Source organism: Xenopus laevis, chromosome 1L (genome assembly GCF_017654675.1).
Source record: "Xenopus laevis strain J_2021 chromosome 1L, Xenopus_laevis_v10.1, whole genome shotgun sequence".
Classification (NCBI taxonomy): Eukaryota; Metazoa; Chordata; class Amphibia; order Anura; family Pipidae; genus Xenopus; species Xenopus laevis.
Genome location: NC_054371.1, coordinates 91,930,748 through 91,943,983, shown reverse-complemented (window position 1 = coordinate 91,943,983; position 13,236 = coordinate 91,930,748). Strand labels below are relative to the sequence as shown.

Genomic DNA, 13,236 nt, shown 5'->3' with positions numbered 1-13,236 from the left:
AGCTGACACAGTAAGGTCATGATCGGGAAGAGCAAAAGGATGTGCGTGGAAAAACTTTGAATCTAATTTGATCGTATGAGCTATTCCTTCTAATCAAATGATTTGAATTTGGTCATATATGGACCTATTCGATCGAAAACTGACCTATTCGTCCCCAAAAAAACTTTGACTTGATTTCGGTTGGTCTTTTTGAATTCAAATTTCTACGTTTTTTCAATTAGAAATTCAACCCTTAATAAATATGCCCCTAGAAGTTTAGCTTTATGAAGTGTATTTATGCATTTCAAAAAAGTGTTATAAACCTCTTATTTTCTCACTCAAGGCCTAAATTTGACAAAAGTAGCGAGGAGTGAATCTGGTCATTTAACATTGCCCGAAAATTCACAAAACGGCAATAAATTTGTGAAACACATTGAGGTCATTTTTTTTCGCACATAATGCATTAAGATCAAGATGTTTTTTCTCACTCCAAATGCATTAAAGTCAATGGGTGCTTTTTATGTCAAATTTTTGCTGTGGTATTGCAAAAAAAATAAAAAATCATAATTTTACCAAAAATGTATGCCAGGCACACCAGAAAAAAGTCAGGGAAATGTCTTTTGTGGCTTTCAAGTTAGCTGGGACAGCCAAATCATTTAAAGGGTACAAAGAGGCCAATAAATCATGCAAAAAAGCTATATGGCAAGCTAAATTTGATATGGAAAAGGATATTGCAGCAAGCAGTAAAAATAATCCAAAATTATTTTTTAAATATGTTAATAGTAAAAAAATTAAGCAGGAAGGGATGGGACCTTTAATATCAGAGGGGGGTCAGCTGTTTGATGAAAACAAACAAAAAGCGCAGATTCTGAACACATATTTTTCATCTGTCTATACAAATGAGGAATCAGTTAATGAAGGTTTCCTTCCTTCTTAGATCACATGCAACACTCGCTAAGCAGCTCCCACACTAGCTTTGCGGTCACAGACTTAAAGGTTTCAAGAAATTGTTATTTTTTTGCACAGTACTGTATCTTTGTAATGCACAAGACACATGTATTATTTGCTGTGCTGTCAAGACACAGTAGGTGCATTAACATTGAGGAGTTGAATGCTACTCCTATATGTCTATAAGAATATAGCAAATCCCTTGCAGTGTACCTTTTGATAATAGGGGTTATTTGTTTTCTTTTTGCTATTCTTCAGATAGAACTGACTTTACCAACAAACATTTCCTGTCTCCTTATTATCTTTATCCCTCTCATTTTATTGAACAGAAAAGTCAATCAGCTTGATAATGGATGACTATAATGTCCCTGTGCACAGTCCTCATATTAGCCAAGCCCAGCAGAATACAATTAAGTGTGGATGGCTTCGGAAGCAAGGAGGATTTGTCAAAACTTGGCACACGCGATGGTTTGTCCTCAAGGGAGACCAGCTGCATTATTTTAAAGATGAAGATGAGATGAAACCTTTGGTAAGTAAATAGATTTTTTGGTAAGGAAGGTTAAGCAGAAATCAGCTGGTCAATCAGAGGAAACACTAGCCAGCTCAACACATTGTGGTATGATGCTGACTGACATGTGGCATTTGCATGTGTAGAAATTAAATTGTAATCATTGCTGCCTTTCTAACTTGGTTTTCTAGATGTGTTTCTGAATTTTCAAGTGATCTGACATTTCTTTTACCACAGGGCTAACCTTCTGGATATACTGGAGGACAATAAGGTCACTGTTTATTATTAAATAATAAACAATGCTAACTAAATACATTATGCCATCTGCTGAACAAGGCAGTAGGTACAAAGTGAAATCATGAAACCCATAAGTCTTCTTGACCCTTATGGGGGTAATTTTTACTCGGGGGTCGGACTGGGGGGCCCAGGGCCCACTGGGGCTGATGTCTCAGGGCCCCTCTGAGCCGCGACCCTGCTGCAAATCCTCCTCCGGCCACTGGCGCAGCCACCTTAGGCATGCCCACTCCTGCACGCATATGCATGTGCTCATACCTTGTTTTGGCGTGACCGGAGCCGTATACAGAGATCACAGCAGCAAGTGCAGGGAGCAGGTCTGGGCTGTTTGTACTGTCTGCAACAACTTCACTCACCAAATTTGTATCCAACAAATACTACTAGCAATGCAAAAAAAGCTGTGGTACAAAAGATACATTGCAATGCAAATGCAAAACAGAGATACTATTTACGTTAGTAAGAATCACCCTCGAACAGTAGCTATTGCCTGAAGGAGAGGAGAGAAACTGCCATACTTGGCGGTGTTCAAGTTAGGGGATCAGAAATTTGGGAGAAAAAAATTCAATCCATCCAACAACAAAAAAAACAACCAGCCAATAGGATTAAAACATAATTAGATCCAGGATTGGCCTGGCAGCCATGGCCATCCCCTTTCACTAGGAAAGGGTGTTAGACTAGCTTTCTAAAATTAAAAATTATATAAATACAAAATAATGATTTCATCAAATATATAATAGACAATATATTGTAAATAATAAATACAATATTCTAGTTCTTAGATAAATGTTAATGTCTATTCCAATTATTTTTACAGACATTTTCAAATACATTGGTGACATGAAGTATTCAGTCACAATTTTTGGCATACCTAGAGTAGGTGTAGGCTTAGAACATCAAACATTATAATATAGGACAACTGGGCTTATGGGATGTTGAGGGGCATTTTTTCTAAATGTAAAGGTTACTCATAAAATATAAGAGAAAAATTAAATAGTTTAATTTGCTTAAAATGGTATATTAGAGATGCCATTCCCATAATTCACAGTGTTCTGGTTATTGAGTTTTCAGATGCACCCAGATGGGAGCAATCACCTGTGTGTAATGCAAAAAATGCTATTCATTTATGTTGCCTGGTACAAAATAGAGACTCTGGTATCTATAAAGAATGTAAAAATATTTACATTTTCTCTTGTGTATTTACAAAGCTGAACATGATACCTTAGAAAGATTCCCTTTTCACATGCTGTACCTGGTTTTTATGAAAAATTGTTAGATTTATAATTATTATTTTTTTATCAACTATTCTTGGGATGTCAAGGTGATGTACTGTACGTTCTAAAGGGCTTGTACAGTTTGCAGCCACACTGGATGGCCTTTAAGGCAGACCTGGCATTTAGAGGAAACCTTTGTGTAATAGCAGCCTCATTACTGGATTTTTCCAGTACTTTTTTCTGTGTTTCCATAAAGCTCCTGTACTTAACGTATTTTGTGGTGATACATGATACAACAAAGGCTTAAGGCTATTATTAACTTTATCTTATCTGATTCGCATGAAGTTTAGCAGTGATGTTTTGTTTTACATTTGCATTTAAACCACAAACTGTGCTATGGTGGTATGTATTGGATTATTCGACACTGGATTATTCCCTTACAATAAAAGGCTATAATCACAAGAATGTACTTTAATATTTAGATGTGGAGTTGTAGAGAATTATAAAGTGCTAGCTCAGACTTTGGGTACCTATGGTTGATTTCTGACCAATTTTGAAGCCCTTCTGGCACCCATTGTAATCTCTTCAAGATGGGTGCTCTCTTTGTCAAAAAAAATATGTTTGTGTGGCACTATACGCAATAGTTCTGTATAATAGTGCTGCTACTTTAATAATAATCATCATATGTCAACTATAGTAAGATTTTGGAAATGATTTCAAATAAAACCAACTTACCAGCATGTCAGGTCTGGATGAATAATTGGATCCAAACAAGGGGGCAGAATTCTTCCACTAGACTTAAAAACTCGCCGGCCAGATTTGCCTGTATTCAGGGGCAGGAGTCTTTTTAGGGATCTGATGAAATAAGGGGACTGGACAATGGGGAATGATGTAGGATTTCCTGGGAAATGGGCAGGGTTTGGCTGTGTCACTGGCAGGGCAGGACAGACACACCAACTTCTGTGTGAACAGTAACTTGGTTGCTTTATAGAACTCAGCATAAACACTCTGCATAACATATCTGCAACAGGAACTTTTCATAGAGGGCATACACAGGAAGAGGAAGAAAAAAATCACACAGGGTTACAGGTCAAACATGACATCACATTGCAAAGCAACAATAGACACTCCCTGCATTAAATAACATGCACTGGAACAATCTCTGTCTGTTGTTTTCCAACAAGATGTAGCTTGTATATTTTTATTTGTATAGCACTGAACAATAAATTAGTAGAAGAAACAGGGGGTCATTAAAATAATAAGTACAAATAAGTATAAAATATACACATAAATGTAAAGTATAGTTACAATACATTTTAAGTGCTTATTGTCAAGACAAAAGGATGCAGGTCCCCTCCCCACAGGGCTTACAGTCTAAATGGGAGGGTAACATACAGAGACAAATCGGAGGGATATTAAGTGCTGTAGGTGGGCTGTGGGTGACACTGCCACATGTCAGTTCCCATTCAGGTGTTATGCTCAAGTGCTCAAGGAGGTAGTCTTTGAGTTTAGATCTGAAGGCATTGAGGGAGGATTCTCTCTGGAAATTCGGGAATGGCATTCCAAATCTAAGGAGCAGCAAGACAGAAGGATTTGATGCGGGAAACTGCAGTAGTAGAGGTGGGTGCAACCAAGCGGTTGCTCAGAGAGGAGTGGATGATTCGGCTAGGAGCATATAGAGAGACAAGCGATACGATTTAGTTAGGCGCAGAAAAGTACAGGGCTTTGAAACTTATGAGTTATTCTCTGTTTTATGGGAAGCCTTGATAAGAACTTCAGTAGGGGAGGGGCTTGTACCCTTTTAGATGAGAAGAGGAAAATTCTGGCAGCAGTGTTTAATACAGACTGTAGAGGGGAGAGAAGGGAGTTAGGGAGGCCAGTAAATAGAAGATTACAGTAATCTAGTCAGGATAGGATGAGAGCATGCATGAGTGTCTTGGCTGTAGCAGGTGAAAATAAGGGTATGGTGTCATGATGGAACAGTAAGTTCCAGCATAGAAAGGGTTGGGTTTTCCACTTTCTCCCAATTCAATAAGCCTTCTTCTAGAATCCACATTTTGAGGAAACCTCACAGTAGGGGGTAATTCACAAATACCCACTAAATGTCATAAGGACAGACTGTCTGGCTAGGGGACTGATAACACAATTATCATACCTGTGCTATAGTGGAGTGGTCTTGTCTCGAGGCAGATTTAAAGGTAATATTGGTTTATGCTCATAACATAAATATCATCTAATACAGATATAAATCATTGCACCCATTACTTACCTTATAGCTAGGACTTCTCGAGGAGTCCAAACACGCCCATATTATTATGATCCCTCCCAGTGTTACCCGATATTCTGATAAGGCCAGAATAATGTGTGTTGTCTTGGGGTGTTTGGTCTCTATGAAAAGAGAATTAAATTTCCTACCTGGTACTCATAGTTTCATAATTTTGCTATACAACCACAAATAGTTTAGGCTGGTTGAAAGATCTATGTATCCAGAATAGCCAGTTGTAAATTGGTGACCCGCCCTCACCTTTCTCATTGGATGGGGGCGTGACCTTTCACTTCCCAACCTGGATATCAAGGGTCCAGACAACTGGGAAGATGTATGCCTTTGGGGACCAAGCTGCTTGGGAGGTATATGTCGTTATTCTTCCGTTCCCCCGGAACAGGACTCATATAATATCCTTCTGTAGGTGATGTATGTAGGTTTCTGTATTTTTATCCCTTTTTATTTTATAACTGTTTGCTGCCTTGTATGTTATTTGTAATTGTATCTGATCTTTTTATATTTTATGCACTGTCCACTTTGGACTATTAAATCTACAATTTAAAAGAGTTTGTCTTTGCTGCTCTAAATGAACCTTTGACCTGAAGAGAAGTGTGTATGTCCAATGTATGCTAACCCCTCTTGCTAGTTAGAAGGAACGTTGTGCATGTTTTATCCTTTATCTGCGGGTGTGGGAGTTTTGTGGACTGTTGATTGCCTTAACCTGTCTGCTGGAGTGAATGTCATAGTGCTTAGCTAGAAAGCATAGTGGGATAAGCCTCTAGTAAGTGTCAGAGTGTCAAGAGTCGGGTGCTTGCGGCCCTTAAGCGCGGTGGTGGCAGCTTTGAAGTTTTGGCATGTTGGGACTGTTTGGGTGTGACTGTGTGTGAGTTCTGCACAGGTTAGCAAGGAACTGCGTGGGCCTTTACAGTTGCATGCTGTTTCACATGAGTCTGTGGTGGCGTCCGTGACAATTGGTGGCAAAAAGCGGTGGGATATTTTTATTTTAGAGCATTAGTGCTTGGGTTATCTAATTAACCCTTACACTAAAGGATTGCATCCTTGCGAGGATAACCAGTCCTCAAAGATAAAACTCAGTGCATATTTTATTTTTGAAAAACATACAAGCAAACAGTTTCCCCTTTCCCCGTTTTTCTTTTCTATCTTTTATTTTGCTAGTGTTGAGTAATATGGCAACCTCTTACAAAAGACAGAGCAAGGAAGCTCTTGTCGACCTCTGTGAGCAGAGAGGTATTGATACGTTGTCTAAATCAAAGGAAATGCTAATTTGTGCATTGCTGGAGGATGATCAGGAACAGCAGAACCACACACCTGAGTTGGGGAACTCTATGGCTCGAGCTACCCCAGAGATCAACTCTGTCCCTGGATCCTTCTCGAGTGATGATACCCGCAGCAAAGCAGTACAGGGAGACAGGAATTCTACCCTGCAACAAGCTCTAGAATTATTGGGCTCAGATGACCCCCAACTGCGTCTCCAGCTGATCCTCCAATATCAGCAGGCGGAAGCAGCAGAGAGAGCAGCAGAGAGAACAGCAGAAAGGGAAGCAGCAGAGAGAGCAGCAGAGAGAACAGCAGAAAGGGAAGCAGCGGAGAGGACCTCAGAGAGGCAACTCCAACTGGAATTAGCCAAACTCCAACAGCAGCCGCTATCCACGCAGTCCAGTGAGCCCAGGGAAGTTCCTTTTGTTCTACAGCCCTCTGCCAAGTTCCCTGTCATGGATAAGGACAGTGACTTGGATACTTTTTTGCAAAGTTTTGAAAAGACTTGCAGGCAATATCAATTGCCCCGGGAGCAGTGGGCCAGACATTTAACACCTGGATTAAAAGGCAAAGCTCTAGCTGCCTTTGTGGAACTTCCACCTGAGCTAGATGGAAACTATGATGAACTAAAAAAGGCTCTCATTAAAAAATATAATCTCACACCAGAAGTATACCGGCGAAAGTTTAGGGCATTGCATAAAGAGCCCATGGACAGTTACTCGGATGTAGTGAGCAGTCTCAGGACTACCTTTCATCAGTGGATTAAGGGGCTTTCCATTGAAACCTTAGCTGATCTGGAAGATTTGATGGTGAGGGACCAGTTCCTACACATCTGCCCTGCAGAGCTGCGCCAATTTGTGGTAGATCGAGAGCCTAAGACAGCAGACAAGGCTGCAGAGATCGCTGATACCTATGCTGCTAGCAGAGTTCCCGACAGCCGCAAATCATCTTTCCATAGCTGGAAACCCAGGAAAGCAGATGTTAACCTGTCTATGCCCCCAAGTCTTTCAACACAGCATGCCAAGTCCAGTGAAAGTTCTTCTTTAGGTGGGGCTAGTGCCAACGTGGATCATGGAGACACCCGCAGATGCTTTTCCTGCCACCAGGTGGGCCATGTGAGGTCCGCCTGCCCGAACCAAAAGGGAGCAACCACACCTGTCCAACCTGTGGTAATGTTTGTGTCTGGTAAGGCTGAGAATTTATCTCATCACATGCAGCCTGTGATTGTGGGTAACAAAGTGACTCAGGGACTAAGGGACTCAGGGTCTAATTTTTCTCTTGTGCGTCCAGAGATTATTAACACTGGGGACATTATTCCTGGGAAGACTTTGTCTGTGAAGGGGGTGGGTGGAAGCCACCCAAAGGTGCCTGTGGCAAAGGTTCACTTGGATTGGGGTGTGGGAAGAGGTCTAAGGGAAGTAGGGGTGTCCAATGAAATTCCAGTTGATGTATTGCTGGGGAATGATTTGGGAAGTATGCTCTCTGCTTTTGTGCCCAATGACCAGGTCTCACTAGGTCCAGCCGCGCTGGAGTGTGGCCACACGCCTCAATCAGTAACTGCCACCAGTAAAGTAAAGCAAAGTAGCTGGGAGGGAGGACTGGGAGACAGACAAGTCCATTTCCCAGTGCCTGAACCAGTAGTGTCCCAAGGTGGGGATAGGATGGGAGAGGGAAAGGAGAGGTTTCCCCTAGGTGTCTCCCTAGTACAATCAGGTAGTGTACCTGTGGAGAGGGGTTTCCAGAGTGGGATCCCTGATCCTGTACCCAAACTGCCTGAGGTCTTGAGTGGGGTCAGAGGACAGGCCAGACTCAGGAGTGAGTGCAGGAGTGTGGGGGACAGGTGGTTAGGACACAGAGCAAGGTCCTTGTAGATAGTAGCACTCAGACTGGAGACAGTAATGGTAGTGGGGAGCTTGGTCTAGCTCTAGTACCAGAACCAGTACTGGGAGGGGGGCAGGTAGTCAGAGTCAAGGAAGGATTCCTGACAGTACCAGTGCCAGTTGTTGCTCCCAGGACAGCTAACAACAAGACAGTTGGCCCAGAGGTGCAGGACATGTGGGTAGAGCCCAATACTTTATGCTGGTCTAGGACTAAGCAAGTCAAGGGAGCCCAAGAGGGCATAACATGGGTAGAAGGCTGCCAATCAGTGTCCAAGCCTAGGCCCAAGGAACGGGGGACTAGAGACAGGCAGGAGGATCCCATGGGCAAGGGGCAAATAGCAGAGACAGAAGAGAACCAAGTAGGAGAAAAAGGCCAGGTGCCTATGGTGGGAAGTTACAGTTTGTGGCCTAGAACCCAAGGCAGAGGCTGTAACAACAAGGAAGGTTTGAGCAGTGTACCTCCATTTTACTCCTCCAGTGCCTTGGATCCAGCTGACAAAGATCCCAAGGAAAAGGATTTTAGGCCCAAAAGGTAAAATAATCCCTTATGTTGTTCAATAGAATATGACGTTTTGGTATTGACCCCAATCTGTTTAATGGTTTAGTGTATATTGTAGTCCCAAGGTTATTATTTGGGGGCCCTGTCCACTCATGAAAGAGGAGTGCTCCTGGTAATGTTGAGGGCCTATCATGTCAAACAGAACTAATGGAGCACCAGCGCAACAGAAATTAACTTGTAGAAGTCACTTTCCTTGCGCTGAGTTAATGGGGGGAGATGTCATGATGGAACAGTAAGTTCCAGCATAGAAAGGGTTGGGTTTTCCACTTTCTCCCAATTCAATAAGCCTTCTTCTAGAATCCACATTTTGAGGAAACCTCACAGTAGGGGGTAATTCACAAATACCCACTAAATGTCATAAGGACAGACTGTCTGGCTAGGGGACTGATAACACAATTATCATACCTGTGCTATAGTGGAGTGGTCTTGTCTCGAGGCAGATTTAAAGGTAATATTGGTTTATGCTCATAACATAAATATCATCTAATACAGATATAAATCATTGCACCCATTACTTACCTTATAGCTAGGACTTCTCGAGGAGTCCAAACACGCCCATATTATTATGATCCCTCCCAGTGTTACCCGATATTCTGATAAGGCCAGAATAATGTGTGTTGGTCTTGGGGTGTTTGGTCTCTATGAAAAGAGAATTAAATTTCCTACCTGGTACTCATAGTTTCATAATTTTGCTATACAAGGCTGGTTGAAAGATCTATGTATCCAGAATAGCCAGTTGTAAATTGGTGACCCGCCCTCACCTTTCTCATTGGATGGGGGCGTGACCTTTCACTTCCCAACCTGGATATCAAGGGTCCAGACAACTGGGAAGATGTATGCCTTTGGGGACCAAGCTGCTTGGGAGGTATATGTCGTTATTCTTCCGTTCCCCCGGAACAGGACTCATATAATATCCTTCTGTAGGTGATATATGTAGGTTTCTGTATTTTTATCCCTTTTTATTTTATGACTGTTTGCTGCCTTGTATGTTATTTGTAATTGTATCTGATCTTTTTATATTTTATGCACTGTCCACTTTGGACTATTAAATCTACAATTTAAAAGAGTTTGTCTTTGCTGCTCTAAATGAACCTTTGACCTGAAGAGAAGTGTGTATGTCCAATGTATGCTAACCCCTCTTGCTAGTTAGAAGGAACGTTGTGCATGTTTTATCCTTTATCTGCGGGTGTGGGAGTTTTGTGGACTATTGATTGCCTTAACCTGTCTGCTGGAGTGAATGTCATAGTGCTTAGCTAGAAAGCATAGTGGGATAAGCCTCTAGTAAGTGTCAGAGTGTCAAGAGTCGGGTGCTTGCGGCCCTTAAGCGCGGTGGTGGCAGCTTTGAAGTTTTGGCATGTTGGGACTGTTTGGGTGTGACTGTGTGTGAGTTCTGCACAGGTTAGCAAGGAACTGCGTGGGCCTTTACAGTTGCATGCTGTGTCACGTGAGTCTGTGGTGGCGTCCGTGACATATGGATTTTGAAAATATTACGTAAGAAAAAGTGAGAAGTTTTGACAGTGCTGTTGATATGATCTGAGAAAGAGAGAGGAGTCAAAGATTATCCCCCAGACAGTGAGCTGAGTAGACAGAGTTAATGAGCATGTCATCAATAGATATAGTAAATAGGAGCAGGCTTAGGTGGAAAGGTGATTAGTTCAGTTTTTGTTAGGTTGAATATAAGGTGGCGCTGGTTCATCCAGATGGAGATTGCTAGGAGGCAGTTAGAAATTTGAGCCTTGGTTTCAACTGTTAAAGGGATACAGTCATGGGAAAACATGTTTTTTTTCCAAACGCATCAGTTAATAGTGCTGCTCCAGCAGAATTCAAAAGAGCAAACAGATTTTGTTATATTTAATTCTGAAATCTGACATGGGGCTAGACTCTTTACTGACAACTGACAATATGTCTAGCCCCATGTCAGATTTCAAAACTGAATATAAAAAAATCTGTTTGCTCTTTTGAGAAAGGGATTTCAGTGCAGAATTTTGCTGGAGCAAAAAATGTTTTCCCATGACAGTATCCCTTTAATGAAGTGGGGGAAAATATATTTGGGTATCATCAGCATACAGATGATAACAACAATGGGCCAAGTACAGAGCCTTGCGGCACGTATACATTAAGTGGAACTGGAGATAAGGTTTCATTAGCATAGGACACAGTGAATGAACGGTTAGAGAGGTAAGAAGAGGGCCAATATGCAGCCTGGTTATGGATACCAAGCAAATACAGAATTTGCATCAGGAGAGAGTGGTCAACTATATCAAATGCAGATGATAGGTCAAGGAGGATAATGATAGAGAAGTGACCTTTGGCTTTAGCAACCTGAAGATCATTTGTAACTCTCACATCTCTCTGCACAATGCAATCTCAGTAGAATGTGCAGGCCGGAAATCAGATTGCATAGGGTCCATTAGATTATAGGTGTGTAGAAAGTTAGTTATACAGAAAAACACTATATGTTCTAGGTGTTTAGAGGCAAGCGGTAGAAGTGAAACAGGATAGTAATTCAACAGACAGGATGGGTCAATCGTGGCCTTATTAAGAATAGGTTTTACACAGTCCTGTTTGAAAGGAGAGGGAGAGGCTCTAGAAGCAAGAGAAGAATTGAAGATGTGAGTAAGTGCTTGAGTAAGCTCAGCAGCACCGTGTTTGAGCAGAGAAGAAGGCATAGGATCAAGGGAACGGATTTCCCTATATATAAATACGGCCCTGAAGACAGGAAGAAGGAAGAGTTGGAATCTGAATAAGGTTAGAGAGAGAATAATGGAAAAGGTTTGGAAAATGGCAGACATTTGCAGGTGGGTATTTTCAGAGATTAGATGCAGAAAGCTCATCTACTGATGTTCAGGAAAAAAGTGTACATACTTTTCACAAATATTGTGAATGCTAATGTGCGCAAGACTACCCCCCACTAGCACAGAAAACTCATTGCACTTGCACCAGTCCCAGTTCACATTTGATAAACTCTACTTTCTTGTGCTAAATAATCTGTCTGGAGTAATGTGTAGCGGAGAGTGCTGTGATTGCAAGTGAACCTAGTACAGATCTTCCAATATGCACTGCAAATTCAGATGCTCCTAGAGCTCATGGATTGGTAAACTAATACCAGGCCTGCATGTAGGCATCTATACCTACCTGCTGCACTTTACAGTATGGGGTTCAATTTGTGACTGCATGTGTGTCAGTTTACTGTCAATCCTAAATCTGTGCCACTTTGGAATGGAGTGAAAAGCCAAGGGAGTAAGGTGCATTGTTGGTACACTCAGTACTTTACCCATGAGCACTATGGTTTCAAACATTTATAAAGTTTAATTCATTCTGTGTAGTAAAGCAGTCCTACAAAAAAAAGAAGATTTCCCCAGAATGGTCTGTGTCAGCAATTACAGGCTGAAGAATGGATTTTCTGCTATTCAGTCTCCAGGCCAAAGTTACCTTTTTGCAGTGCAGAGTATATTTGCATCTATTACTGTAACCATATATCAGAAAGCTAAAATGTCTGTGTGTCAAAGAATAAAGCCATGGTATTGGCTAGATGTATTTTACTGCAAGACGTACAGTATGGCATTTGTTTCCTTATGACTAAAACAAAACAAACATTTGGTGTTTCATTACGTTTGTCATGGAGTTGAATTTAAAATGGTATGATACAGCAAATCCCGCTTTAGGCGTTAGGCCACGCATTCATTTTCAATCAAAATGGTGCAACCTGCTTATCCATTGTCTGATATTCTCACTTACTTGCTCACTTTCTACATACTACTTATCTCCCTCCTTACCTAGTCTTTGTTGTTCTTCGTAACCATTTTTTTATAGAGATTTACATACTACATATCAAAGCAAGTTAATTTGATGGATATCTGTCAATTTCATATATAGTCAATTCTGGAATTGGGGTGGGATGCCATCCCCCCATTTCTTTATTTATGTAAAATAGCATCCCTTTGAGGGGCATGCAAGAGTTTTTCTTGCAATACCAGAGCTTTCCTCCAGAAGTCATATGCATGCATATGCATGCATATAAAACTGAGAGGTTAAAAAGCACAAGTTAAAAGAGCAAAAGAGAGAAAAGATTGCTGGGGGAGAGAAGTAAAGAAGAGATGGAGAAGTGTTATACATATGAAGAAGGCGGGGGCATTAGAGAGGGTTTAGAGAACAGGAAAGAAGAATAAAAACAGGGGACAAAACAGAAAATTTATGTAGAGAACAGTATCTGATTGGGGAATGGTGAGAGAATTTATATACACATTAAATAATGTGGGGTAATATTGAATATGATGGGGTTGTACTGTGTTATGATACAAACAGGGTGCTCTGTT

General features: G+C 41.3%; 2 protein-coding genes across 2 annotated transcripts in view; both read left to right on the top strand.

Annotated features, from left to right (window-relative positions):
• arhgap24.L (Rho GTPase activating protein 24 L homeolog) overlaps positions 1 to 13,236 on the top strand; it is a 366,864-nt gene that overhangs the window by 68,325 nt on the left and 285,303 nt on the right. Inside the window, exon 2 of the mRNA XM_041591276.1 lies at positions 1,257 to 1,456. Within this exon, the coding sequence (XP_041447210.1) occupies positions 1,277 to 1,456 (180 nt within the window). The 5' untranslated portion in view covers positions 1,257 to 1,276. The remainder of the gene's footprint in view (positions 1 to 1,256; positions 1,457 to 13,236) is intronic.
• LOC108719085 lies at positions 5,375 to 10,565 on the top strand. The gene has a single exon (XM_041591291.1). It carries the CDS (start codon positions 6,391 to 6,393, stop codon positions 8,350 to 8,352), a length of 1,962 nt encoding a protein of 653 aa, XP_041447225.1. The 5' UTR covers positions 5,375 to 6,390; the 3' UTR covers positions 8,353 to 10,565.

What these genes read in the sequence shown, in the direction of transcription:
- LOC108719085 (XM_041591291.1), top strand. Translation starts at nt 6,391, where the DNA reads ATGGCAACCTCTTACAAAAGACAGAGCAAGGAAGCTCTTGTCGACCTC.